We start from the raw sequence: 26,950 nt of genomic DNA, 5'->3' as shown, positions 1-26,950 counted from the left end.
TGACAGCAGTGAATAGTGAAAAGGGACCCCATAGTAGATGAAAAGGGAACACTGTGCTACAGAAAGGGAAAAGGGCCTCACTAAGGCAAAGGGTAGTTACAGATGGATAGTTTATGTTAAGGGGGAGCAGAGAGAGGGGGAATTGCAGACACTTAGTTTGAGAAAACAAGGGGATAAAGGCCATGAAGATAACGGTGGAACAGCCTGAGAACAGTGTGGTGATTAGATGTCCACAGAGCAAGCTGGAACCAGTTTGGGGGGTGCCTCTCCCGAAGGGTCGAAAGTTTACAGTGAGGAAGATGATCTCCTTGGGATGCTTGAATCTGACCCGGTCACACAGTGAAGAGCACCAGGAGATCTTGAGGTCTTCTCAGGGAGCAGCTCCAGAGGTATATTCCTTACACCAGCTTCGGAAGAGGCCTCCAGTTCTCTTGTCCTGCTCTGAAGGGGTCCTGTTGTTATGGCAGTGCCAGCAAGGTGACTAGCTCTGACACAGCCATTCATACTGCGGGATACTGACTGCAGCCCCAGAGTGCTGCAGTAGAGACAACAGGACTGTTGTGAGACACACAAGACTTTCAGGCCTGCACAAATGAGTGGACCTGAGTGCACTGTGGAAGTGTAACGAGAGCAGTAATGGAAAGAGCACATTGTGCTGCTGTCCATGGCTGTACATGTTCATGTCCCAGAGAAGGTAGGGAGAGCGAAGAGCTAAGGAGAAGTCTATTTTGAAAGCTTTATAGGTATCTTTAAACCTATTCAGGGAATATGGTTCCATGTTTACACGAGCTCTTGGAGTGAGAAAATGGAAAGTAGGCAGGAAAGAAGTGAAATAAATTTTAATTTAGATGTTCAATAACATATCATTGCAGGTTGCTATGTCACACACAAACAAACAAACAAAGATGCATAAAACATAAAGAACCATCACAGGGAATACTGTGAAGAAGATGTGCACTTTATTGAAGCTGGAATAGTGTGTATTGCAACAGCTTCCTGAGAGCATGCTTGATCTCCCTGTTCCTCATGCTGTAGACAATAGGGTTCAGTGTTGGAGGAACCACTGCATACAGAAGTGCCACTGTCAGATTCAGGAGTGGGGAGGAAATGGACAAGGGCTTCAGGTAGGCAAAAAAGGCAGTGCTGAGAAAGAGGGAGACCACAGCCAGGTGAGGGAGGCACGTGGAGAAGGCTTTGTGCCGTCCCTGCTCAGAGGGCATCCTCAGCACAGCCATGAAGATCTGCACATAGGACACAACTATGAAAATGAAGCAGACAAAGAATAAACTGGCACTAAAAATGAGAAACACAACTTCCCTGAGGTAGGAGGCTGAGCAGGAGAGTTTGAGGATCTGGGGGACTTCACAGAAAACCTGGTTGACAACATTGCCTTGGCAGAGAGGCAGTGAAAATGTACTGGCAGTGTGCAGCAGGGAATTGAGAACCCCAGCGCCCCAGGCAGCTGCTGCCATGGTGGCACAAGCTCTGCTGTCCATCGAGGTCCCATAGTGCAGGGGCTTGCAGATGGCAACGTAGCGGTCATAGGACATGATGGTGAGAAGGGAATACTCTGCTGAGAAGAAGAAGAAAATCAAAAAGACCTGTGCAGCACATCCTGCATAGGAGATGGCCCTGGTGTCCCAGAGGGCGTTGGCCATGGCTTTGGGGAGAGTGGTGGAGATGCAGCCCAGGTCGAGGAGGGCCAGGTTGAGGAGGAAGAAGTACATGGGGGTGTGCAGGCGGCGGTCGCAGGCTACGGCTGTGCTGATGAGGCCGTTGCCCAGGAGGGCAGCCAGGTAGATGCCCAGGAAGAGCCAGAAGTGCAGGAGCTGCAGCTGCCGCGTGTCTGCCAATGGCAGCAGGAGGAACTCACTGATGGAGCTGCTGTTGGACATCTGCAGTTGCTGGGCTTGGAGTCCTGCTCAGAGTGCAGAAGATAATGACAAGTCCAGACCATTCTCAGAGACACTCTTTCTACTGTATTATGAAATGTTTTCATTCTCTTATGACAAAGTTTATTTAGCACCACAAATAGAACTGAATTTCACAAAGTTCACCATTCTATAAGCAGAAGAAGCACATGGAGCTGTAACCTTCCTTTCATCTTCTAATCTTATCCCATCTCCCTGGACTTTTCCATTTGATTCGTGTCTCATATCTTTACCCTCACTGCTCTTTAAGCCCTCTGTCACAACCTTTGTGCTATTCACTTTCTGTTCAGGAAACCTGCCTATTTGCAATATAAGTGCATTATTCTTGTCAAGAAAAAATGATAATTTCAATTAGTTCCACCCTTGGAAATGTTCCTCTCCATGAAAGGAGAGGCTGAAAACACTTCACGTATGACCGTTCAGAAAACAAGCAATTGACTGAAGAAGAGTTTGGGAGTCTCAGAGCTGTGTTTATATTTGACAGCCCCTTTTAGATTTCTGCTTCCAATCCTTTCCCCTTCCTTCCAAACAAGAAATAGAAAACTGCTACCTTGGCTCTCCTCTTGCAAAGTGCCCTCAGAAACATTCAGTTGTGCAGTGGAGCTGTGATCCCCTACCCCAGGCAGCAGCTGTGGCAGCACAAGCCCTGCCGGGGGCTCCTTTCCCCCACACCACATGTCTCCTCGCAGCATCCTGGGCAGCTCCCCAGGCAGGCTGAGTGCTGAGCCTGGCAGGCGGCAGAGTCCCATACCCGGCACACAGCCCCTGGGGCACAGCAGGGACCCTGCTCTGCAGTACAGCCCTGGGCACCCGCCTGCAGCCATGCTGGGACACGCAGCCCTCAGGGCTGTGCTCTGACACTGCAGTACGGAAGCCCTCTGCTGGAGCAAAAGGCTTTTAACACAGCAAAGGAATATGCAGCGCCTACATCCAGATCTGCTACGGGATGTCCCAGATTAAGTTAACCCTCTATGAAAAGCAGCTGCATGGTCTGTAGTGAGACTTACCATGTCATGTTCTGTGAGTAATGCTCCTGCTGTGTGCTCACAGCCTGCTCACACCATACACATTCCTGTAAGCTCTCTCCCCTTTCTCTCCTCTCCTTTTTGGAGCTGCAGGCTGTGCTGTGCACAAGAGCTGTTCCTGGGCACAGCTGTCTCTCTGCAGCACTGCCCACTTGTATGAGCTCCCTGTGTCCCAGGAGCCTGGCCCAGCTCAGCAGCAGAGGATGTCAGTTTTATCCTTCCCACTCATCTCTCCTGTGGTGTCCCTGGGTCCTCATGGCCATCAGCTCCTGAAAAACAACAGCATCATGATTGTACTTTGAAATCTGATGAATTAAACACCAAATGTACAGTGGTCAGTGACTGATTCCAGACCTGATACGTGAGATCCTGTGATGAAACAAAATGGGCATACAGGCAAGGACAGAGAGAGGTGAACTTCCCCTGTGCAGGGCAGTGATTTAGTTGAGGCAGTGCAGGCGTCTCATCACTAATGGGAAACCCTGGGGCTGAAATGGGATTCAGCTCCCCATGGACACACAGTGTCATTGGGATCCCTCTGGTTCAGCTCAGAAGTGCACAAGGAGTTGCCTGCATGTGAGCCCCTGCTCTGAGTCCTTGGTCCTTCAGCGGGGTGGCTGTTGCTCACACACAGACACTGGGTGATGCCCAAGGTGCCTGGGCTGCTCCTGATGTGTGCCAGTGCTTGTAAACTGTGTGGGAAATCCCTGGGACAGACACCTCCTACCTGAACATCAGCTGCGGGGCAGAGAGGGAACAGAGGTATTATCGACCATCCTAAATGACAACAGACCCCAGCGTTTAGGGCACTTCGTGGTGCCTTTGTCTCCACCTCCACTGAGAATGAAGAGTTACACAGCTGACTAAATGGATGAGCTCACAAAAGAAGAGCCAGATCTTTCTCTGTTCTCCATCTGAGGCATATTCTGGAGCTCAAGGCAATACAAAGATAACATACGTCTTTATTCTTCAACAGACATAACCTCAGTTTTCGGTGGGCTCTCAAGTGAATAGCTTCAGAAGCATCCTAGTGTCTCTGGGCTCTCCCACAGACTCACATGCAGCTGCAAATGCAGCACAGGGCCTTCAGGAAAGCCATGCCCATGGTGTATCTGTGCTGCTGTGTCAACTCCAAGACCCACAATGGATCTAATGCCTGTGTGCCACCTTCTTCACAGTAATACCATAGATGAGCTATCCAGTCAGGCTATGTCCAGTGATGCTTTCCAATGAGGATGTTTACTTCTGTATTTTTGCACTAATGAGAACAACAAAACTTGAGGAGCTAGAAATCTTTGTAGAGTTACATGCCTGAGCTCTTGTTTGGACCATGGGGACACAGTTGAATGGCTTCTACAACTGCACTGTAGAACAAGGGGTATACAGATTCTTTATGATGGATTGGCGAGGAGACAAGGAAGGGTGACTGTCCTCTGTGAGACTGCACATTTTCCAGGTGTCTCCTGATCAGGGAGAGCAAGTGGAAGGTGCCCTCTGCATACAGATGGGAGTCTCATGTTGTCAGGCCCTTTTTCCCTTTGGGGGCCTTTTTCACTCCAGTATCTGCTTCAGGGACAGCACAGCAGGGCATGTGCCATCCAGCAGATCCATGGAGAGCACAGATGGCTGCTTCTTGACCAAGCCATGGAGGAACCAAAGAGGAGAGGTTCTCTGCTGGACCTCATGCTCTCCAGCATGGAAGGTCTGGTGGGAATTGTGAAGGTCAAAGGGGCATCAGGCCACGTGCAGAAGACAAATGGATCTCTATTTATTTATTTATTTATTTATTTATTTATTTATTTATTTATTTATTTAGAGACTGTCAGCTTAAAAGATGATCATAGATGTCAATAAAACTGAAACAAAGAATGGAAGACAAAGATAGAAATCAATGAAAATGTGTTAACCCTTCTCAACATGAGAAATCGTCATGAGTCTTGTTCTATTTTTAGTTGTAAATATGAGTATTTGTAGGGATTTTGTGTCTTTTTTTATTTTTTTTTTCCCTATAATTCAGATGCCTTCAGGTACAGGGACACAGACAGCAGTGCCAGTGTCATTGCCCTGTGACTAAAGCCTGGCATCCGCCGCTGCTCTTCCCTTCTGCCTGTTTGATGTCCCTCATTTTCCAGGTATCTCCAGCTGTCCTAAATAAATGGCCGTGGTTAAGGGCATGTTTTCAGCAGGCCATTTGGGCACACGCTCCTCCCACTGCCTGCCAGAATTCCCCATCCCTTGCTCTTTGTTTTGTCAGATACCTCCCAATTATCTGTCTGATTTCTTACTTACAGGGACATTATTGGAATTTGCTCCATTCCTCAAAATGCTGATGGACTCTGTTGTCAAATCCTTCGCTGTGATTCTATCTAACCCATCCTATCTGCGTCTAAATAATTTCTTGAACAAATATTCCCTGTAATCGATAAAACTCAATAGACACAGCTTGGACATGCCATGCAGTTGATCACTGAGTTTTACTGTTCATTCAATTGCATCACCTTTCCTTCCGTTTGATGGCCAAAAAAAAAAAAAAAGGAAATTTTTCCCTTTTCCATGTGCAGCTGGTTCTCTGTGGAAAGCCACTGGGAGTTGGTGCAAAGCGGGTTTAATGCTGAGAGGGTGACGGAAGAGGTGAAGAGTGATGTGAGAAAAAGTGATGCAAGTCCCATGGGACCAATGTGAGTAGAAAGGGGGTGGGGATGTTGAGGAGCTTTGTCAACACAGTAACAGAATAGAACTCGTTGGAACATCCTGGATTACTATCAGTTGCACAGTGCTGTTTTAATGTCTTGTTTTAACACAACTATAAATAAGTAGAAAATAAATGTCTGCTGGATTCTTCCTCTTCAAGCTCTCTCTAGATATCTCTCCATTTTGCTGAACAAGTTCTGAAAACTTGAAGAAGTGAACAGGAAGGCAAAAGACACAGGAGGCTCTTAAGGTTATAATGGGCCCCAGGGCGCATTTGATGCTGAGTCCATCAGCCTCCAGTGCAGAGAGAAGTTTGCACAGAGTGCTCAACAAAACAAAGTCAGAAGTAACTGTGAAGTTTCTTGGAGTATTAATGGGCCCACTGAGGGCCATTACCAAGCAAGCTTCCCAAGGGACTTTTTAGTGAAGATAATTGGAAGATATGACTACAGGCACTCAAAGGCACTGGCATGGTGGCTCTAGTGCTGAGAAACCTCTCCTTTGTCTTATGAAGGAGATAGGCCAAGCCCTGATCCCCAGACCTTTGGCAGGGAGGACCTCATGATGACTAAGGATCCTTCCTGGGGCACTGAGTTGGAAGTCTGTATGATGTTAAAAGAGAGACATGGGGAGAGAAGATCTCAGGCTCTGCATGGGGTGCAAGGATGCTCTGAGGTTCGTGTCCCATATGCACCATGTGTTTCATAGCAGGTTGTGGGTTGTGAGAAGGGCCCAGTCTGAACAAGCAGTCAATCCCAATATAACTCTGAACTTCAGATTTCTCAATTCCAGTGCCCTCCTGTGAACACGCTCCCATAGTCTGACGTCCGTTATGTTCTGCAGCATCCAGAAGTGCACCCAGTGCTCCAGGTGAGGCTGCAACAATGCAGAGCAGACAGGGACAATTCTTTCTGTCATGGTTTGAACGAAAAATCCACCTGCGTCCGTGACAGGGGCCGTGGGCCCCACAGGGGCCCTAGGCCGAAAGGAAAAAGTTAATTAGGAAAAGAAAACAGCAGCAACGATCTAAGGAGGCACACTTATTTACTAAATACTATATCGAAATACAGGATAACACAATATAATACAATATAATTGAAAATTTGAGCTAACGAATCAAGCAAAATAGGAGAGAGAATGAATCCCGTAACCGAGAGGCCTACTGTGAAATCTAGGCGACACGGAGAAGGCTCCCACACACTCCCCTGAACGCCAGAACTCGAAAGACGTCAGTCTATTCTGCGACCAAGTTAATATAGAGTCCATGTCCAGTGACCTATCATGTTGTTCTCTGGGAGATGTAGTCTTCTTCTATAAGTTGCAGATTCAGTAAAATTATTCATGCTTTATATGATGTTATGATGTGGAATACTGATAGCAAAATTACAAAATTATTAAACCATGACATTCCACCCCTTATTCTACATCATTACATTATGTTTATACATACATACACACTCATACGTATAGTTGTGAATAATCAGCAACCTTATTTTCTCAACAATTTATATTTATTCCATACAAATCCCTAAGTTGAGAACAAAACTCTATAACCTGACCTACTATTTATTAATTTTGAGAAAATTGCAAAACTGCCAGAAAAAGGAAAACATGTCAGCGGTGGAGGAGAAAGGCAGTGCTAGTAGGGTGTCCCCCACATCAAGGTGCACTCATCCTTTCCCAGCCGCCACAGCAGATTTCTTTTTGACTTATACTTCTTTCCATGTGTGCTCTACACATGCATGGCCAGTGCACGATATAGAGTCCAGATGGAAAACTTGCTTACAGAATGCCTAATTAAGGTATATAGAAAAAAGTGTTTCCTTAACATTAATCCACTCTATCTTAAGTCCTGTACCTAATTGAACTATCCTGTACCTAATTGAAATATTTTCTGAGACTCTACCTGTATATCTACAGGAAAATCATTGGCTGCACTCCCCCAACATCAAATTCCCTTGTGGTACACATTGGACATTCCCATTTTTGTCCATCACCCACCACGTGCAACCAGGTCCCTGGGCAAAGACAGTACCCCGGAGAGGTTTCCCCTTTCCAGATGCTGGAGGGACCCAAACTGTTTTTCCCAACACACTCTTTATGTGTACTACAGGAACTTTATCTCCCTCCACGGTACGTAGGGAGCTGGATTGGTTAGGACCATTACGATTACTAGATCCTTGAGTGTTGACCAACCAGGTGGCTTCTGCTAAATGGTTCTCCCAATTTTTATACGTTCCGCCACCCATTGCTTTCAACATAGTTTTCAACAACCCATTGAATCGTTCAATCTTACCAGAAGCTGGTGCATGATAGGGAATATGGTAAATCCACTCAATGCCATGATTTTTGGCCCAAGTGGTTACAAGAGAATTTTTAAAATGGGTCCCATTATCTGATTCAATTCTTTCCGGAGTGCCATGCCGCCACAGGATTTGCTTTTCCAACCCTAATATGGTGCTTCGGGCGGTAACATGGGGTACTGCGTATGTTTCGAGCCACCCAGTGGTTGCCTCCGCCATGGTGAGTACATAACGCTTACCATTACGAGATCGTGGCAACGTGATATAATCAACCTGCCATGCCTCTCCATATTTATACTTTTGCCATCGCCCTTCCCCCCAAAAAGGTTTCATCCTCTTGGCTTGTTTAATTATGGCGCATGTTTCACAGTCATGAATAACCTGAGCAATCGCGTCTATAGTTAAGTCCACCCCTCGGTCTCTGGCCCACTTACATGTTGCATCCCTTCCTTGATGACCTGAAGTCTTGTGGGCCCACCGAGCTAGGAATAATTCACCCTTGTTCTGCCAGTCCAAGTCTATTTGAGCCACCTCAATTTTGGCAGCTCGATCAACCTGATGGTTATTTTTATGTTCTTCAGTAGCCTTACTTTTAGGCACATGAGCATCTACATGGCGCACCTTTACAACAGTGTTCCTTATTCGGGCAGCAATGTCTTTCCACAGTTCAGCAGCCCAAACAGGTTTCCCCTTTCGTTGCCAATTATCATTTTCCCACTGTTGCAACCACCCCCATAAGGCATTGGCCACCATCCATGAATCAGTATAAAGATGAAGCATTGGCCACCTCTCCCGTTCAGCCACATCTAAAGCTAGCTGAACAGCCTTTACCTCTGCAAATTGACTTGATTCTCCTTTACCTTCAGTGGCCTCTGCAACTTGTCGTGTGGGGCTCCACACAGCAGCTTTCCATCTGCGATGCTTCCCTACAATACGACATGATCCGTCTGTGAATAGGGCAAATTTCTTTTCGTTTTCTGGTAGCTCATTGTATGGTGGTGCCTCTTTAGCATGTGATACCTCTTCTGTAGGTGGTGTTTCAATTTTTTTATTCTCAGGCCAGTCCATGATCACTTCTAGAATTCCAGGACGGCTGAGTTTTCCCATTCGAGCTCGTTGAGTAATTAATGAAATCCACTTACTCCAAGTGGCATCAGTAGCATGATGGGTGGAGGGAACCTGTCCTTTAAACATCCAGTTTATTACTGGCAAGCGAGGTGCTAGAAGAAGCTGAACCTCTGTCCCAACTACTTCAGAAGCAGCCCGAACCCCCTCATACGTGGCTAAGATCTGCTTCTCAGTTGGAGTGTAGCACTCTTCAGACCCCTTATATGATCGACTCCAGAATCCCAGGGGTCGGCCTCGGTTCTCTCCTGAGGCTCTTTGCCACAAACTGCATGTGGGACCTTTATCTCCAGAAGCAGTATAGAGGATGTTCTTCACATCCTGTCCCGTCCATACTGGCCCCAAGGCCACGGCACGGGCTATTTCTTGTTTTATCTGCTCAAAAGCCTGCTGCTGCTCAGGACCCCATGAGAAATTATTCTTCTTCCGTGTTACCTGATAGAGGGGGCTCACTTTGAGGCTGTAGTTTGGAACATGCATTCTCCAAAAACCCACTACTCCCAGAAAAGACTGGGTCTCTGTCTTGTCGGTGGGCGGAGGCATAGCAGTGATTTTGTCAATCACATCTGCTGGGACGTGACGACGTCCATCTTGCCATTTTATACCTAAGAACTGGATTTCCTGGGCAGGCCCCTTCACCTTGCTGCGCTTAATGGCAAAACCAGCTTGCAAAAGAATTTGGATTATCTGCTTCCCTTTCTTGAAAACTTCTGCTGCTGTATGGCCCCACACTATAATATCATCAATATACTGCAAGTGCTCAGGAGCATTACCCTGTTCCAAAACAGCTTGGATCAATCCATGGCAAATTGTTGGGCTGTGCTTCCACCCTTGAGGTAAACGGTTCCAGGTATACTGAATACCTCTCCAGGTAAAAGCAAACTGTGGCCTACATTTTGCAGCCAATGGGATGGAAAGAAGGCATTAGCAATGTCAATGGTGGCATACCACCTAGCTTCTTTTGACTCCAATTCATACTGGAGTTCTAGCATGTCTGGTACAGCAGCACTTAATGGAGGTGTGACTTCATTCAGGCCACGGTAATCTACCGTCAGCCTCCATTCCCCACTGGTTTTACGCACTGGCCATATGGGGCTGTTAAAAGGCGAGTGAGTTTTGCTAATAACTCCCTGATTCTCTAATTGGCAAATTAGCTTGTGAATGGGGAGCAATGAGTCCCTATTGGTGCGGTACTGCCGTCTGTGAACCACTTTGGTGGCAATTGGTACCTCTTGATCTTTTACCTGGAGCAACCCCACAGCAGAAGGATCATCTGACAGACCAGGTAAAGTTGACAGCTGCTTAACACCATTTGTGTTTACAGCAGCTATCCCAAAGGCCCATCGATACCCCTTGGGATCCTTAAAATATCCCATCCTAAGGTAATTGATTCCCAGTATACATGGAGCCTCTGGACCAGTCACAATAGGGTGTCTCTGCCAGTTTTTACCAGTGAGGCTTATTTCGGCCTCCAACATAGTCAATTCTTGGGAACCCCCAGTCACTCCATGTATATATATTGGTTGTGTCCCTTGGTGACTTGAGGGCATTAGGGTGCATTGTGCACCAGTGTCCACCAAGGCTTTATATTTCTGTGGTCGAGATGTGCCAGGCCACTTAATCCACACAGTCCAGTATACTCTATTGTCCCTTTCCCCTTCCTTGGCTGGGGGCAGGGCCCCTCTATTGTTTACCTCGTTGACTTGCAGCAACTGGAACTCTCCCCTTCTTGGAAGAGTTCACCTTGGTAGTTGTTTCACCTTGTAATTCTTTCACTCGTGCCTGAAGTGCAGAAGTGAATGAATTACCCCACTTCTTCATGTCCTCCCCATGACTACAGAGGAAAAACAACAAGGCAAGACGTGTAGTCTTATCGTTGTCATTTGCTTGAATACGAGGTGTCTTATCGTTGTCATTTGCTTGAATACGAGGACGTCTCTTTTTTATGGTTGAGATTTTTGATGATACAGGTCGAGAGGAACTCATGTTGTTTAGCTTTCTCAATAGGCAATTGTGGAAATCCTGGTTTCCATCATCTTGTACCACTGTGGATTCATCTACATCAGGCACATTAGCCAATTTGTCAATAATATAACTTTGTGTTCCCTCTATTTTGTTTAATCTTTCCACTATTTTGACAATGGCCGAAGTATACAGATTAACTTCTGTAGCGCTTATAAATAGTTCAGGGAGCATTTGCTGCTGAGTCCATCAACCTCCAGTGCAGACAGAAGTTTGCACAAACTGCTCAACAGGGCAAAGTCAGAAGTAACAGTGAAGATTCTTGGAGTATAAATGGGCTCACTGAGGGCCATTATCAAGCAGGCTTTCCTAGGGACTTGTAAGAGCAGATAATTGGAAGCCATGACTCCAGTCAGGCAAAGGCACTGGCATGGTGGCTCTGATGCTAAGAAACCCTTTCTTTGCCTTATGAAGCAGACAGGCCAAGCCCTGATTCCCAGACCCTTGGCAGGGAGATCCTGTCCCTCATGCTGTCTAAGGATTCTTCCTGGGGCAGTGGGATGGAGGTCTGTATATTGTTAAATGAAAGAAATGGGGACAGAAGATCCCAGGCTCTGCATGGGGTGCAAGGATGCTGTGAAGTTCATGTCCCATGTGTGCCCTGCGTCTCATTGCAGGATGTGGGATGTAAGAAGGGCCCCATCTGAGCAAGCAGTCAATCCCAATGAAACTCTGAACTTCAGATCTCGCAGTTCCAGTGCCCTCCTTTGCACATTTTCTGGTAGATTAATGTCCTTTATGTTCTGAGTTGCCCAGAAGAGCACCCAGTGCTGCAAATGAGGCTGTAGCAATGCAGAGCAGAGAGGGACAATCCTTTCCCTCACACATCTGGCAATAACTTGCTTGATGCACTCCAGGGGTCCGCTGGCCATGGAACCCATTGACTATAATCCTTTGGCCTGACCTAATGGCCAACTGCTCACCCACCACATTGTGTTTCTGTCTAGCTGTATGCAGGATATTCTGTCCAGAAGGGTGCTGTGAGAAATAGTATCAAAATCTCTTCTGAAATCCTCAAGGATAACACCAACTGGCTTCCCTTGGTCAACTAAATGGATAACTGTGTCATATAAGGACTTGAAGTTTAACATGACCTTCCACTTGGCATCTTGTGATGGCTGCGACCAATGACAGAATTGTCTTTCAGCTGTTTTTTCATAACTCCCACCATCATTTTCTCCATAATTTTACCAGGCACTGGATTGGGACTGACAGGTCCGTAATTGCCCGTGTCATCTTTCTTGCTCTTCCTTACAATGAGACAACATTTGCTATCTTCCTGTCAACTGGCATGACCCTAGACTTCTTTAGATGCAATTGAACTGAGAGCCCAGAGCACACTAAGGTGTCATCAGTGAAAGAACGTAGATGTGCCATAGCTTTGCAATGCCTTGAACTCCAGAGTACACCGCAGATGGAGCAGAGAGGAAGATCTGCCTCTTCTGTTCTGAGATCATCCATTTGGTAAGCAGAATAACACTACATGATACATGGGGGTTGCTTCTCTGCTCTGCTCTGCTCTGCTTGCAGGGGAATGGAGTGGGGGGTTGCTGTCATGTCAGCGCAGATAAACTCACTTTCTCTTTATCCCTTTTTCCTTTGTAAACTATTCCACTATTTGTACCCTCATTTACACTTCCACACACCTTCAATTACACTTCTATATGCTATTAACAATTGCACTTTCTTATACCTTCAAAGCAGTTTGTCAGTTCAGTTATTTAGTTCCCATAACCACCCTTAATACCGTATATCTTTCCATTAACAATCTTTGTTGTTCATTTATAAAGTTCTTGCCACAGAATCAGCACTGATTGGCCCCCCTCCCTTACACACTTCCTCACAGACAGAACATAGTATTACAATAATGGGTTGACACTCATTAAAAAGGATAGTAAAAAAGGCTTTTTAAAGTATGTTAAGAGTAAAAGGAAGACTAGGGAGACTATGGGTCCCCTGCAAAGTGAGGAGGGTGTTCTGGTAACTGGGGTTGCTGAGTCAGTGAAGATACTGAAGGCCTTCTTTGCTTCTGTCTACAGTGAGAAAGCTCACTCTCAGGAATCCCTGACCCTGGAGTTTAGTGAGAGGGTCTGGGGAATGGAAGACTTCCCTTTAATCTGGGAAGAGCTGGTCTGTGAGCACCTGGGACAGGCTGGATGATGAGCTGCTGGAGGGGAGCTCTGTAGATAGGGACCTGGGTGTCCTGGTGGACAATAGGTTGGCCATGAGGCAGCAGTGTGCCCTCGTGGCCAAAAAGGCCAATGGCATTCTGGGGTGCATGAAAAAGAGCGTGTTCAGCAGGTCAAGAGAGGTGATCCTCCCAGTCTACTCTGCCCTGGTAAGGCCCCATCTGGAGCACTGTATCCAGTTCTGGGCTCCCCAGTACGAAAAACACATGGATGTCATGGAAAGATTTCAATGGAGGGCCACAAAGATGGTGAAGTGCCTGGATCATCTCCCCTGTGAAGAAAGGCTAAGTGTACAGGGTCTGTTTAACCTTTAGAAAAGAAGATTGAGAGAGGACCTGAGCCAGGTCTATAAATATCTGAGGTGTGGGAGGCAAAGTGGCGAGACCAGTCTCTTGTCAGCCGTGTGTGGAGACAGGACAAGGGGAAATGGCCAGAAACTGGAGCACAGGAAGATCTGCAGGAATGTGTGCAAGAGCATCTTTATGGTGAGGGTGACGGAGCACTGGAACAGGCTGCCCAGGGAGGTGATGGAGTCTCCTTCTCTGGAGACCAGCCTGGATGTGGAGCTTTGTGACCTGGTGTAGGGAACCTGCTTTGGCAAGGGGGTTGGACTCAAGGATCACTGGAGGTCCCTTCCAACCCCTACGGTTCTGTGATTCTGTGACTAATGGGCACCTGAGAGCGCAGCGTTATTCAGCTGACCCAAAAGATGAGTACACCAAGAGAAGAGACAGATCTTTCTCTATATATCTAGTGAAAATTCCAAAGCTTAAGGCATTCTGAAGCTGTGACAAACCCACATTCTGTCACTGATGGCACCTTTGCTTGTTTTGGGCTCTTCTCAGTTCCGTGGGGTCTCCAGCACACCCCCAGCCAGCTGGCAAATGCAGCTGAGGACCTTCAGGAAAGCCATGTCCTGGTAGTGTCAGTGCTTGCTGGACAACTGTGAGCCCCACAGTGGGTCTCATTTCTGTGTGGCAACTTCTGAACACCTGTACCACGATGTAGATGCAAGGCCCAGCTAGGCTAAATCTAATCATGTTTCTGGAAAGGGATGCTTTCTGAAGAGTCTTTACACTAATGAGAAGACCACAAACATTCACTCAGTGAGCTCGAAATCACTGTGCATTTGCATGCCTACGGTCTTGCTTGTCTCACAGAGACATGGTGAGATGTTTCCTGCCTCTGGACTGTAGCAAATGGGGTACGGACTCTTTATGACAGATGACCTAGGATGATTAGGAAAGGCTACTGCCATCCATGAGAGTGCACTGAGCTCTGCCTGGGGATGGCAGAGGAGCCAGCTGAGAACTGATGGAAAGGGCTCAAAGAGGAGAGCAGCAGATTCTGTTTCTTACTTCCTGATCAGGAAGAATAAGAGGAGGGGGACAGGCAGGTATCTGAGTTACAGCTCAGATGGAATTGTTTTCTTCAGACTGTCTACTGTAGTGCCGTGTTTTGGTTCTAGGAGAAAAACAACGTTGATAACACTCTGTTGTTTACAGCTCCTGCTAAGCATCAGTATATAGAGCCAAGGCCATGGTCAGTGGAGGGCACATGGAACTGGGAGGGAACAGAGTGAGGACAGCTGACTGGAAGTGGCCAAAGGGATGTTCTCTACCAACTGACAGCAAGCAAGAAAGCAGAAAATGTATTGAAAGGGGTGGGAGTTCATCTCAGTCTCTTCACTGCCCAGGGCCCAGCTGGGCATCAGTCTGGTGGTGCTGAGCAAGTCCATATGCATCAGTTGTTACGTACTATTCCATATAAACTGATATATAGTGATAACTATTACACCTCTCCTTTTATCTCTCTTAGTAAATAGCTTCATTTCAACACACAAGTTGTATTTGTTTTTTCACCCAGTTCTCTTCCCCATCCCACAGGGAATGGGCAGTGCACAAAGCACTATGTGCTGCTGAGCCACCTGTTGGGTTCAACAACCACCATTGTTTTGGTGCCTGATGTGAGGCTCCAGGGGTTGAGGTAACAGCACATCTGTCCGGACTGAGATAACACAGGGCTTTGTGGGAGTTGGAGAATTGCTGGCAATGATGCTGATTGTTCCCTTATTTGTGGAGCTCATAGAGCCTTCTCATAAATCTTCAGTGCACAGCTCCTTGCTTGGTGCTTGTTTTCCCTGCTGTGTTGTTTGTCAGGTCTGGAATAGGGCATTTATTTTGCTATGCTGTCTAACCTTGGTTTATATCATGATAAAATTGGCAGCTGACAAAATGAAGTTTTGTGCATATTCAGCTCTGAGTTCATCTTTGGGTTTTGGAAGCTATTTGGTATAGCTTCTATATTTCTTCATTGAAGATCTGGATAAGGGGTTTGAGTGCACCCTCAGTAAGTTTGTAGAGGATACCAAGTTGGGAGGGAGTGTTGATTTGCCTGAGGGGAGAAGGGCACTACAGAGGGACCTGGATAGACTAGATTGATGGGCCAAGATTGATGGCATGAGCTTCAGTGGGACCAGTTGTTGGGTCCTGCATTTTGGTCACAACAACCCCAGGAAACCCCACAGGCTTGGGGAGCTGTGGCTGGAAAGCTGCCTGATGGAAAGGGACCTTGGTGTGCTGATGGAGAGTCAGATGAATACGAGCCAGCAGTGTACCCAGGTGGACAAGAAGGTCAATGTGGTGAGCAGGACTAGAGAAGTCATCCTTCCCCTGTACTCAGCATTGGTGAGGCCTCACCTCGAGTACTGTGTTCAGTTCTGGGCACCTCAGTACAAAAAAGAGATGGAGGTACTGGAGCAGGTCCAGAGAAGGGCAATGAGGCTTGTGAAGGGCTTGGAAAATCAACCCTATGAGGAGAGGCTGAGGGATCTGGGGCTGTTTAGTCTGGAGAAAAGGAGGCTGAGGGGAGATATTGTCTCTCTCTTCCAGTATCTGACGGGTGCTTACAGAAGAGAGCGGGGCAGGTCTCTTCTCACTGGTGACAAGTGACAGGATTAGGGGAAATGGCCTCAAGTTGTGCCAGGATAAGTTCAGGTTGGACGTTAGAAAACACTTTTTTACAGAAAGGGTAGTTAAACACGGGAATAGGCTCCCTAGGGTGGTGGTTGAGTCATCGTCTCTGGATGTGTTCAAGAACCGTTTGGATGTGGTGCACAGAGATATGATTTAGCAGAGGGTTGTTAGAGTTGGGGTACTATGGTTAGGCTGTGGTTGGACTTGATGATCTTCAAGGTCTTTTCCAGCCTGGGTAGTTCTATGATCCTATGATTCTATGAAGATTGGAAACTTCTGATGTGATAAACCATATTGAAAAACTTGTCCTGTGCAGGGTCTCACAGAGAATAAGGAAGAGGGGACCTGACAACCAATGTGCAAATCAGCTGCTGCTGCTGGCCTCTCAGAGGCACTGACAGATGTGAGCCTGAAAACACAAACCCCAGCCAGAAGCCCAGGGATAGCCCATCAGCTGTTGCAGGCTGAAGTCACCGCACAGTCTGATGAACAGCCGTGTGCTTCCTGCTGGATTGTGAGTTTCTGAGAACATCCAACCCCGACAGCACCAGAAATGTCTCACAAGAAGGAGGACAGACAGAGTCACTGCACATCCTAGACTCTGTTAGGGTTCACACAGAGCCTGGTTCATTATGTACCGTGTATCTGGGCTACACTACTGTCATGGTTTTGTAATTTTGTAATTTTTTCCTCCTTAGATTGCCGCTGTTTTTATCCCATTCCCCTTTTCCCCCTCCTTTCCGGGCCCCCGGGGGGGCCCACGGGGTGGCTTCCCCTGTCACGGGCATAGGTAAATCTAAGTAACCCATGACAGATTTTTTTGGTGGAGAATGCGGGCGTAGAGCTTTTTAGCTTTTAGAACGACTCTCTCTTTGCTCTTAAAGAGCTTTGTTAGCTTCCTTACGGGAGTGTTATCTTGTAGCTGCTCACTGAGAACGTGACCTTGAAATACCAGACAAATTGTCAACATTAAGGGCAGCTGCACATTCTCAGCATTGCTATCTAACTTTTGTATAGAAAACAAAGGGATTTCTTTCTCCCTTAGAGCAAAGCTAGCTAGCTCTGACTTTTACAGAGCCTGCCAGCTATGAATCCACTCTTCATCCCGGTTGCTCTGTTTAAGGGATTGAAAGCAATTATGATCTTCTCAAAGTATTGGTCAACTATTAACACCATAATTTGGTGTTGTGGAATTGTGCAGGTATATGGCCTAATAAGGTGGATACTGATGGAGACACCTGCCTGGTACTTTTATGAGATGTGGTATGGTCCGAATTTTGGCATCTACACCCCAGATGGAATTGTGAATCTTACAAACACTTGTATCCCAAATGGAATCGCAAATCTTACAAATACTTGGATCCCAGATGGAATGGGCAATTTTACAAACACCACCATGTTTAATCCATTGTACAGGCTAAAAAAACCTGCTTTTTTAGGTTGTACTCTCAGATTTCCACACGCCTTTCAATAACTGAGATAGCGCTCATACTTGTATCCATGTTATCACTATCAATGAATGCATATGTATTCCTATGCTTTCGTTCTATGCGGAAGTCTCCTCCAGAACCAGAGAAACCAGAGAATGATGACTGGCAGGGAATATGGAAAGGTTTAGGAAAAGTCTTAGAAGCATGGGGACCCGCAGTGTCATGGGATTTCACTCTTGAACACCTAAGGGACCCTGAGAAATTGAGTATTTGGGTCAGAGATCTAAGGAGGTAAACCTTATGTGGGGTTTGGCTTATGCATACCGTGCTTTGTATCATACTATTCTGGAGAGAGAGAGTTTCCGATCTGAGATTCAAGCCCAAGTTAACTCTGATCAGTCACAGGAGGCATCAGTAGCAATATCAGTTGCCCCTGTGGAAGGCAAGAAATGGAAACGGGTGTCCATGCATCTAGAATGAAAAGAAGGAGAAGCAGAGGGGGGTGCAGCAGAAGACCCAGGTGCCTGGCATGGAGCAGTACCGAAAAAAAGCAAAGGGAAAAACCAAGAGGCATGAAGAAGAGACTGATGATGAGGAGGAAATCACCTATCGTCGACCTCTGAAGCTGACTGAAATCCAAGGCTCAAGAAAGGAGTTTATACGGCGTCAAGATGAAGGTATCCTCGCTTGGTTGCTTCGCTGCTGGGACAACGGGGCCAACAGCTTGTCTCTAGATGGTAATGAAGCTCGCCAACTAGGAAGCATTGCCCAAGATGCAGGTATCGACAGAGGGATTAGCAGATGTTCGGATGGAGCTGCCACTCTCTGGTTGCGGCTGTTAGAAGCCGTGAGAGAAAGGTACCCCTATAAGGATGCTTTGAAGCCTAAATTTGATAGTTGGAATACCGTCCAAAAAGGTATTCAGTGCCTGAGGGAATTGGCCATGGCGAAAATGTTGTACAACCCTGATCCAAGCGAACATGATCCAGAGAGAGTGAGGGCCGATCCTGACATGTGGCAGAAAATCACAAGTACAGCACCAGAGAGAATTGCACAGACATTGGTAACAGGATCTAAAGGATTCGAGGACAGATGGCCCCGAGTTGTTGAGCTGATTATAATGCTTCAAACCGTCGATCAGCAGCTCCCTCAACTGCATGCCGCAGTGTCTGCCATCTCACGGCTAGAAGGCCGACTAGATGAAATGTGCAAGAAATTGTTTCCATCAACTAATCGTAATGATCCTGTAATAGTATCAGAAACAACTGATGAAGGTCAATCCTCGTACGGGCCACCAGGTCTAATGAAGGATCTGATCAAAGTATTACAGTCCTACTCCTCACCTGCATCATCAAATGTCTCAGCTGTTAAACGCACACGCTTCCCAGCTCGAGCAAAGAACAACAGTACGATTGTACCGCGTGTTTCCATGTGGCGCTACCTATGTGACCGTGGAGAAGACATGAGGAAGTGGCATGACCAGCCTACTTCTGCACTACGAGCACGGGTGAAAGAACTACTTGACATACCAACCACCAGTGGAGTTGCTCCAGTCATCACAGGTAACCAATAGAGGGGCCCTGCCCTCAGTCAGGGGAGGGAAAGGGATAATAGAGTTTATTGGACTGTGTGGATTCGATGGCCTGGCACATCAGAACCACAGGAATATAAGGCGCTGGTGGATACCGGTGCACAGTGCACCCTAATGCCCTCCAGTCATGAAGGGACAGAATCAATCCATATTTCTGGAGTGACTGGGGGCTCTCAAGAACTGACTGTGCTGGAGGCTGAAATAAGCCTCACTGGCAAAGACTGGCAAAAACATCCTATTGTGACTGGCCCAGGGGCTCCATGTATACTGGGTATTGATTACCTCAGAAGGGGGCATTTCAAGGATCCTAAGGGATATGGATGGGTTTTTGGGATAGCTGCTGTAGATATGGACAGCATTAAGCAGCTGTCTGTTTTGCCTGGCCTGTCAGAGGACCCGTCTGTTGTGGGGCTGCTACGAGTAAAAGAGCAGCAGGTACCGATTGATACAAAGACAGTGCACAGACGGCAGTATCGCACCAACAGGGACTCCTTGCTCCCCATTCATGATTTGATTCGCCAGTTGGAGAATCAGGGAGTGATCAGTAAAACTCACTCACCTTTTAACAGTCCCATATGGCCAGTGCGTAAAGCCAGTGGAGAATGGAGGCTGACAGTAGACTACCGTGGCCTGAATGAGGTCACACCCCCATTGAGCGCTGCTGTGCCGGACATGTTGGAACTCCAGTACGAGCTGGAGTCAAAAGCAGCCAAATGGTATGCAACCACTGACATTGCCAATGCCTTCTGCTCTATTCCTTTGGCTGCAGAATGTAAGCCACAGTTTGCCTTCACCTGGAGGGGCATTCAGTATACTTGGAACCGTTTGCCCCAGGGGTGGAAACACAGCTCAACCATTTGCCATGGGTTGGTCCAAACTGTACTGGAACATGGTGGTGCTCCTGAACACCTGCAGTACATTGATGACATTGTTGTGTGGGGCGATACAGCAGAAGAGGTTTTCACAAAAGGAGAGCAGATAATCCAAATTCTTCTACAAGCCGGCTTTGCTATTAAGCGAAGCAAAGTAAAAGGACCTGCCCAGGAAATTCAGTTCTTAGGTATAAAGTGGCAGGATGGACGTCGTCACATCCCAACAGATGTGATCGACAAAATCACTGCCATGTCTCCACCAACTAGCAAGAAAGAAACACAATCTTTCCTGGGTGCAGTGGGCTTTTGGAGGATGCACATTCCAAACTACAACCTCATTGTAAGCCCCCTCTATCAGGTGACGCGGAAGAAGAATGATTTTGCATGGGGCCCTGAGCAGCAGCAGGCTTTTGAACAGATTAAACAAGAGATAGCCCATGCTGTAGCCCTGGGGCCAGTACGGACTGGACAGGATGTAAAGAACATCCTCTATACTGCTGCTGGAGAGAAAGGCCCCACTTGGAGTTTGTGGCAAAGAGCCTCAGGAGAGACCCGAGGCCGACCCCTGGGATTCTGGAGTCGAGCATATAAGGGGTATGAAGAGTGCTACACTCCAACTGAGAAGGAGATCTTAGCCGCGTATGAGGGGGTTCAGGCTGCTTCCGAATTAGTTGGGACTGAAACACAGCTCCTTTTGGCACCTCGACTGCCAGTGCTGAACTGGATGTTCAAAGGACAGGTTCCCTCCACCCATCATGCTACCGATGTCACCTGGAGCAAGTGGATTACGCTGATTACACAGCGAGCGCGAATGGGAAACCTCAATCGTCCAGGAATCCTAGAGGTAATCATGGACTGGCCTGAAGATAAAAGGTTTGGAACATCACCAGCAGAAGAGGTATCACGTGCTAAAGAGGCCCCACCATACAACGAATTACCAGAAAATGAAAAGAAATATGCCCTATTCACTGACGGATCATGTCGCATTGTAGGGAAGCATCGCAAATGGAAAGCTGCTGTGTGGAGCCCCACACGACAGGTTGCAGAGGCCACTGAAGGTAAGGGAGAATCAAGTCAGTTTGCAGAGGTAAAAGCTGTCCAGCTGGCCTTAGATGTTGCTGAACGGGAGAGGTGGCCAATGCTGTATCTTTATACTGACTCATGGATGGTGGCAAATGCCTTATGGGGGTGGTTACAGAGGTGGGAACAAAATAACTGGCAACGGAGGGGTAAATCTGTTTGGGCTGCTGAATTATGGAAGGACATTGCTGCACGAACAAAGACTACGGACATATGTATGGGACACATTTCAAAAATTCTCTTATAAATACTTGGGCCAAAGATCATGGCATTGAGTGGATTTATCATATTCCCTACCATGCACCAGCTTCTGGTAAAATTGAATGATATAACGGGTTGTTGAAAACTATGTTGAAAGCAATGGGTGGTGGAACATTTAAGCACTGGGAGAAGAATCTGGCAGAAGCCACTTGGTTGGTGAATACTAGAGGATCTGTCAATCGTGATGGTCCTAGTCAATCTAGCCCCCTGCACACTGTAGAAGGAGATAAGGTCCCTGTTGTACATGTAAAGAACATGTTGGGAAAAGCTGTTTGGGTCCTTCCAGCTTCTGGAAAGGGCAAACCTATCCGTGGAACTGTCTTTGCCCAGAGACCTGGGTGCACTTGGTGGGTAATGCAGAAGGATGGGGATGTTCAATGTGTGCCAGAAGGGAATTTGATGCTGGGGGAGTGCAGTCAATAATTTTATGTATCTATATATATATGTGTTTGCATGTGTAGTGTATTTTAGTTATTATAGTTGTACATTTAGTTATATTACATGCGATTCTACTATTTAACTATCATAATTTTACATACGTGCATATATGTGTATATATATTAACCATGATGTAATAATGTAGAATAAGGGGTGGAATGTCATGGTTTTGTAATTTTGTAATTTTGCTATCAGTATTCCACATCATAACATCATGTAAAGTATGGATACTTCTATTGAGTGTGCAGTCCACAGAAGAAGACTACATATCCCAGAGAACAACAGGGGTAATGATAAGTCACGGGACCAGGACTCTATATAATCTCGTTCCCAGGCTGGAGTGCCCTCCTTCTTCTTCTCTCGAATTTCTCGGAGAGTGGGAAGCGTTCCAGCCGTGTCACCTAGAGTTCACAGTCGGCCTCTCGGTTTTCGGGGACTCTCTCTCTCTCTCTCTGTTTGTTCGATTTGTTAGCCTTAATTATATTGTGTTATCTTGTATTTCGTTACCATATTTAGTAAAATAAGTTTTTCCTCCATAGATTGTCGCTGTTTTTATCCCATTGCCCTTTCCCCCTCCTTTCCGGGCCCCGGAAGGGGGGGGAGGGGGGGGAGGGGCATGGGGTGGCTTCCCCTGTCACAGGCATAGGTAAATCTCAGTAACCCGTGACAACAACAAAGGTACAATCTGAAGAAGAATTGATTTGAATAATGACATTTTAGTGAAAAGCATTACAGTATTTTCAAAAAAGAATAAGGTCTGATACATTACACTAAAAATCGATCGAAACAAAACAAAACAAAGAGTTTGCAAAAGTAAAAAGCTGCATTACATGTCATGAATTCCAATAGATGGGCACTTCACTGCATTTAAAACACATCTGGTCATCACTTTCCACACAGCATTCTTGATTTCCTGGTTCCTCATGCTGTAGATGAGGGGGTTTACTGCTGGAGGCACCACCGAGTACAGAACTGCAACCATCAGGTCCATGGATGGGGAGGAAATGGACAGGGGCTTCAGGTATGCAAAGAAGCCAGTACTGAGAAAGAGGGAGACCACAGCCAGGTGAGGGAGGCACGTGGAGAAGGCTTTGTGCCGTCCCTGCTCAGAGGGAAACCTCAGCACGGCAATGAAGATCTGCACATAGGACACAACTATGAAGACAAAGCACCCAAAGATTAAACTACCACTAAAAATGAGAAACACAATTTCTCTGAGGTAGGAGCCAGAGCAGGAGAGTTTGAGGATCTGGGGGATTTCACAGAAAAACTGGTTGACAACATTGCCTTGGCAGAGAGGCAGTGAAAATGTACTGGCAGTGTGCAGCAGGGAATAGAGAATCCCAGTGACCCAGGCAGCTGCTGCCATGGTGGCACAAGCTCTGCTGTCCATCAAGGTCCCGTAGTGCAGGGGCTTGCAGATGGCAACGTAGCGATCATAGGACATGATGGTGAGAAGGGAACACTCTGCTGACATGAAGAAGATGAAGAAAAAGAGCTGTGCAGCACATCCTATGTAGGAGATAGCCCTGGTGTCCCAGAGGGTGTTGGCCATGGCCTTGGGGAGAGTGGTGGAGATGCAGCCCAGGTCGAGGAGGGCCAGGTTGAGGAGGAAGAAGTACATGGGGGTGTGCAGGCGGCGGTCACAGGCTACGGCTGTGCTGATGAGGCCGTTGCCCAGGAGGGCAGCCAGGTAGATGCCCAGGAAGAGCCAGAAGTGCAGGAGCTGCAGCTGCCGCGTGTCTGCCAATGACAGCAGAAGGAACTCGCTGATGGAGCTGCTGTTGGTCATCTGCTGTTGTTCCTGGGCTTGGAATCCTGTTCAAAGCGCAGAAGGTAATGACAAGTCCAGACCATTCTCAGAGACACTCCTTCTACTCTAATATGAAATGTATTTATTCTCCTATGACAATGTTCATTTAGCACCACAAACTGAATTTCATTTCATGAAGTTTACCATATAAGCAGAATAAGCACATGGAGCTTTAACCTTCCTTTCATCTTCTAATCTTATCTCATCTCTTTGGATTTTTGCATCTGTTTCATGTCTCTTATCTTTACCCTCACTGCTCTTATGGCCCTCAGTCCCAAACTCTGTTCCCTTCACTTTCTGTTCAGGAAATATGCTTATTTGAAATATAAGTGCATTATTCTTGTCAACAAAAAATGATAATTTCAATTAGTTCCACCCTTGGAAAAGTTCCTTTCCATCAAAGGAGAGGCTGAAAACACTTCACATAACAAGCAATTGACTGAAGAAGAATTTTGGAGTCTTAGAGATGTGTTCAAATTTGACAGCTCGTTTTAGTTTTCAAATTCAAGTCTTTTTTCCTTCCTTACATACATGAAATAGAAAATCACTACCTTGGCTCTCCTCTCTCAAAGAACCCTCAGAAACATTCAGTTCAGCAGTGGAGCTGTGATCCACTGCCCCAGGCAGCAGCTGTGGCAGCACAAGCCCTGCTGGGGGGCTCCTTCCCCCCACGTCTCCCCGCAGCACCCTGGGCAGCTCCCCAGGCAGGCTGAGTGCTGAGCCTGGCAGGCGGCAGAGTCCCATACCCGGCACACAGCCCCTGGGGCACAGCAGGGACCCTGCTCTGCAGGACAGCCCTGGGCACCCACCTGCAGCCCCGGCTGCACAGACTGCAGCCGTGCTGGGACATGCAGCCCTCAGGGCTGTGTTCTGGCGCAGCAGCACCAAAGCCCTCAGCTGGAGCAGAAGGCTTTTTCCATAGTAAAGTAACATGCAGTGCTTGCAGCCAGATCTGCTATGGGATATCCCAAATTAAGTTAACCCTCTATGAAAAGCAACTCATGGTCTGCAGTGAGACTTACCATGTCGTGATCTGTGAGTAATGATCCTGCAGTGAGCTAACAGCCCGCTCACACTTCAGACATCCTGTAAGCTCTCTTCCCTTTCTCTCCTCTCCTTCTGTCAGCTGCAGGCTGTGCTGTGCACAAGAGCTGCTCTTGGGCACAGCTGTCTCTCTGCAGCACTGCCCACTTTTATGAGCTCCCTCTGTCCCCAGAGCCCGGCCCAGCTCAACAGCAGATGATGTCATGTTTATCCTTGCCACTCATGTCCCCTGACATGTCTCTGTGTCTTCATTGCCAACAGCCTTTGAAAGACAACAGCATCATGACTGTACTTTGAAATCTGTTGAATTAAACACCGGATGTCCAGTGCACAGTGACTAATTCCAGATGTATGGGGAAGCCTACCTGGTAGTGTTTGCTGAAACAAATAAGGCACACAGACAAGGACAGGGAGGGTTGGACTTCTCCTCTGCTTGGGAGTGATTCAGCTGAGGCAGTACATGCACCTCATCTCTACCTGCAAACCCTGGGGCTGAAATGGGATTCAGCTCCCCATGGACACACAGTATCATTGGGATTCCTCTGGTTCAGCTTAGAAGTGCACAAGGAGTTGCCTGCATGTGAGCTCCTGCTCTGAGTCCTCAGTCCTTCAATGGGGAGGCAGCTGCTTACACACAGACACTGTGTGATGCCCAAGGTGCCTGGGCTGCTCCTGATGTGTGCCAGTGCTTGTAAACCGTGTGGGAAATCCCTGAGATAGACACCTCCTTTCTGGGCATCAGCCGAGGGCCAGAGAGGGGATAGCATCGGCTGTCTGGTGAATTCACATGCAGCTGCAAGTGCAGCGCAGGGCCTTCAGGAAAGCCATGCCCATGGTGTGCCTTTGCTGCTACGTCAGCTCCAAGACCCACATGAGTTGAGTGCATGTGTGCCACCTTCTGCACATGGATACTATAGATGAGCTATCCAGTCTGGCTATGTCCAGTGATGCTTTCCAATTAGGATATTCTGTGGTTTTGCACTAATGCAAACACCAACACACAAGAAGCTCAAAATCTTGGTAGAGTTGCAGGCCTGAGCTCCCGATTGGACCACAGGGACACAGTTGAATGGCTTCCACAACTGCACTGTAGCACAAGGGGGATACAGAGTCTTTAGGATGGATGGGCGAGGAGACAAGGAAGGGCGGCTGCCCTCTGTGAGAGTGCACTGAGCTCTGCCTGGGGATGGAAGAGCAGCCGGGTCAGAGCTAATGGAAATGGCCAACGGAGGAGATGAACAGTGCCTGTTTCAGGCTTCCTGATCATGGAGAGCAATTGGAAGGTGCCCTCTGCAGACAGATGGGAGTCTCGTGTTGTCTGGCCATTGTCCCCTTTGGCAGCCTTTTGCACTCCAGTATCTGCTGCAGGGACAGCACAGCAGGGCATGTGCCATCCAGCAGATCCATGGAGAGCACAGATGGCCGCTTCTTGACCAAGCCATGGAGGAACCAAAGAGGAGAGGTGCTCTGCTGGATCTCATACTGTCCAGCATGGAAGGTCTGGTGGGAACTGTGAAGGTCAAAGGGACATCAGACCATGTGCAAGGGACAAATGGATCTCATTTATCTATCTATCTATCTATCTATCTATCTATCTATCTATCTATCTATCTATCTATCTATCTGTCTATCTATTTAGAGGCTGTAAGCTTAAAAGTTGTTCCTTAATGTCAATGGAAATGAAACAAAGAATTGAAGACAAAGATCGAAATCAATGAAAATGTGTTAACCTTTCTCAAATGTGAAATTCTCCTGAGTCCTGTTCCATTTTAAGTTTTAAATATTTGAGAGGGTTTGGTGTCTTTTTGTTTTGGTTTGGTTTGGTTTTTCAGAAACTACAATGTTTCCCAGAACTGTGTTTGCAGGACACAGATGCCTTCAGGTTCAGGGACACAGACAGCGGTGCCAGAGCCAATGCCCTGCAGCTAAATGGCCATGGTTAATGGCGTGTTTTCAGCAGACCATTTGGACACACGCTCCTCCTGCTGCCTGCCATATTTCCCCATCTTTTTCAGTCAGATACCTCCCAATTATCTGCCTGATTTCTGACTTTCAAGGAGATTACTTGAATTTGCTCCATCTCTCCAAAGTCTGATTAACTGTGTTGTCAAATCCTTCACAATGATTCTATCTATCCCTTCCTATCTTTTTCTTTTTCTT

The 26,950-nt window shown here is 47.1% G+C and overlaps 1 protein-coding gene across 2 annotated transcripts; it reads right to left on the bottom strand.

Annotated features, from left to right (window-relative positions):
• Window positions 1–856: 856 nt before the first annotated feature.
• On the bottom strand, window positions 857–26,950 carry LOC107324590 (olfactory receptor 14J1-like). 2 transcript variants are annotated; one of them, XM_085550694.1, is made up of 2 exons: window positions 24,769–26,950; window positions 857–1,918 (listed from the first exon to the last, which is right to left on the bottom strand). In XM_085550694.1, exon 2 carries the CDS (start codon window positions 1,893–1,895, stop codon window positions 960–962), a length of 936 nt encoding a protein of 311 aa, XP_085406820.1. In that variant the 5' UTR covers window positions 1,896–1,918; window positions 24,769–26,950; the 3' UTR covers window positions 857–959. The 2 variants fall into 2 exon arrangements, with proteins under 2 accessions (XP_085406820.1, XP_085406819.1); XM_085550693.1 differs by lacking the exon at window positions 857–1,918 and adding an exon at window positions 22,630–23,751 and having other exon boundaries at window positions 24,769–24,945.

Source organism: Coturnix japonica, chromosome 6 (assembly GCF_054131305.1).
Source record: "Coturnix japonica strain WE chromosome 6, WE-NBRP24, whole genome shotgun sequence".
NCBI classification, from domain to species: Eukaryota; Metazoa; Chordata; class Aves; order Galliformes; family Phasianidae; genus Coturnix; species Coturnix japonica.
The sequence above is the reverse complement of the archived record's forward strand: the minus strand, read 5'-3'. Positions and strand labels throughout refer to the sequence as shown.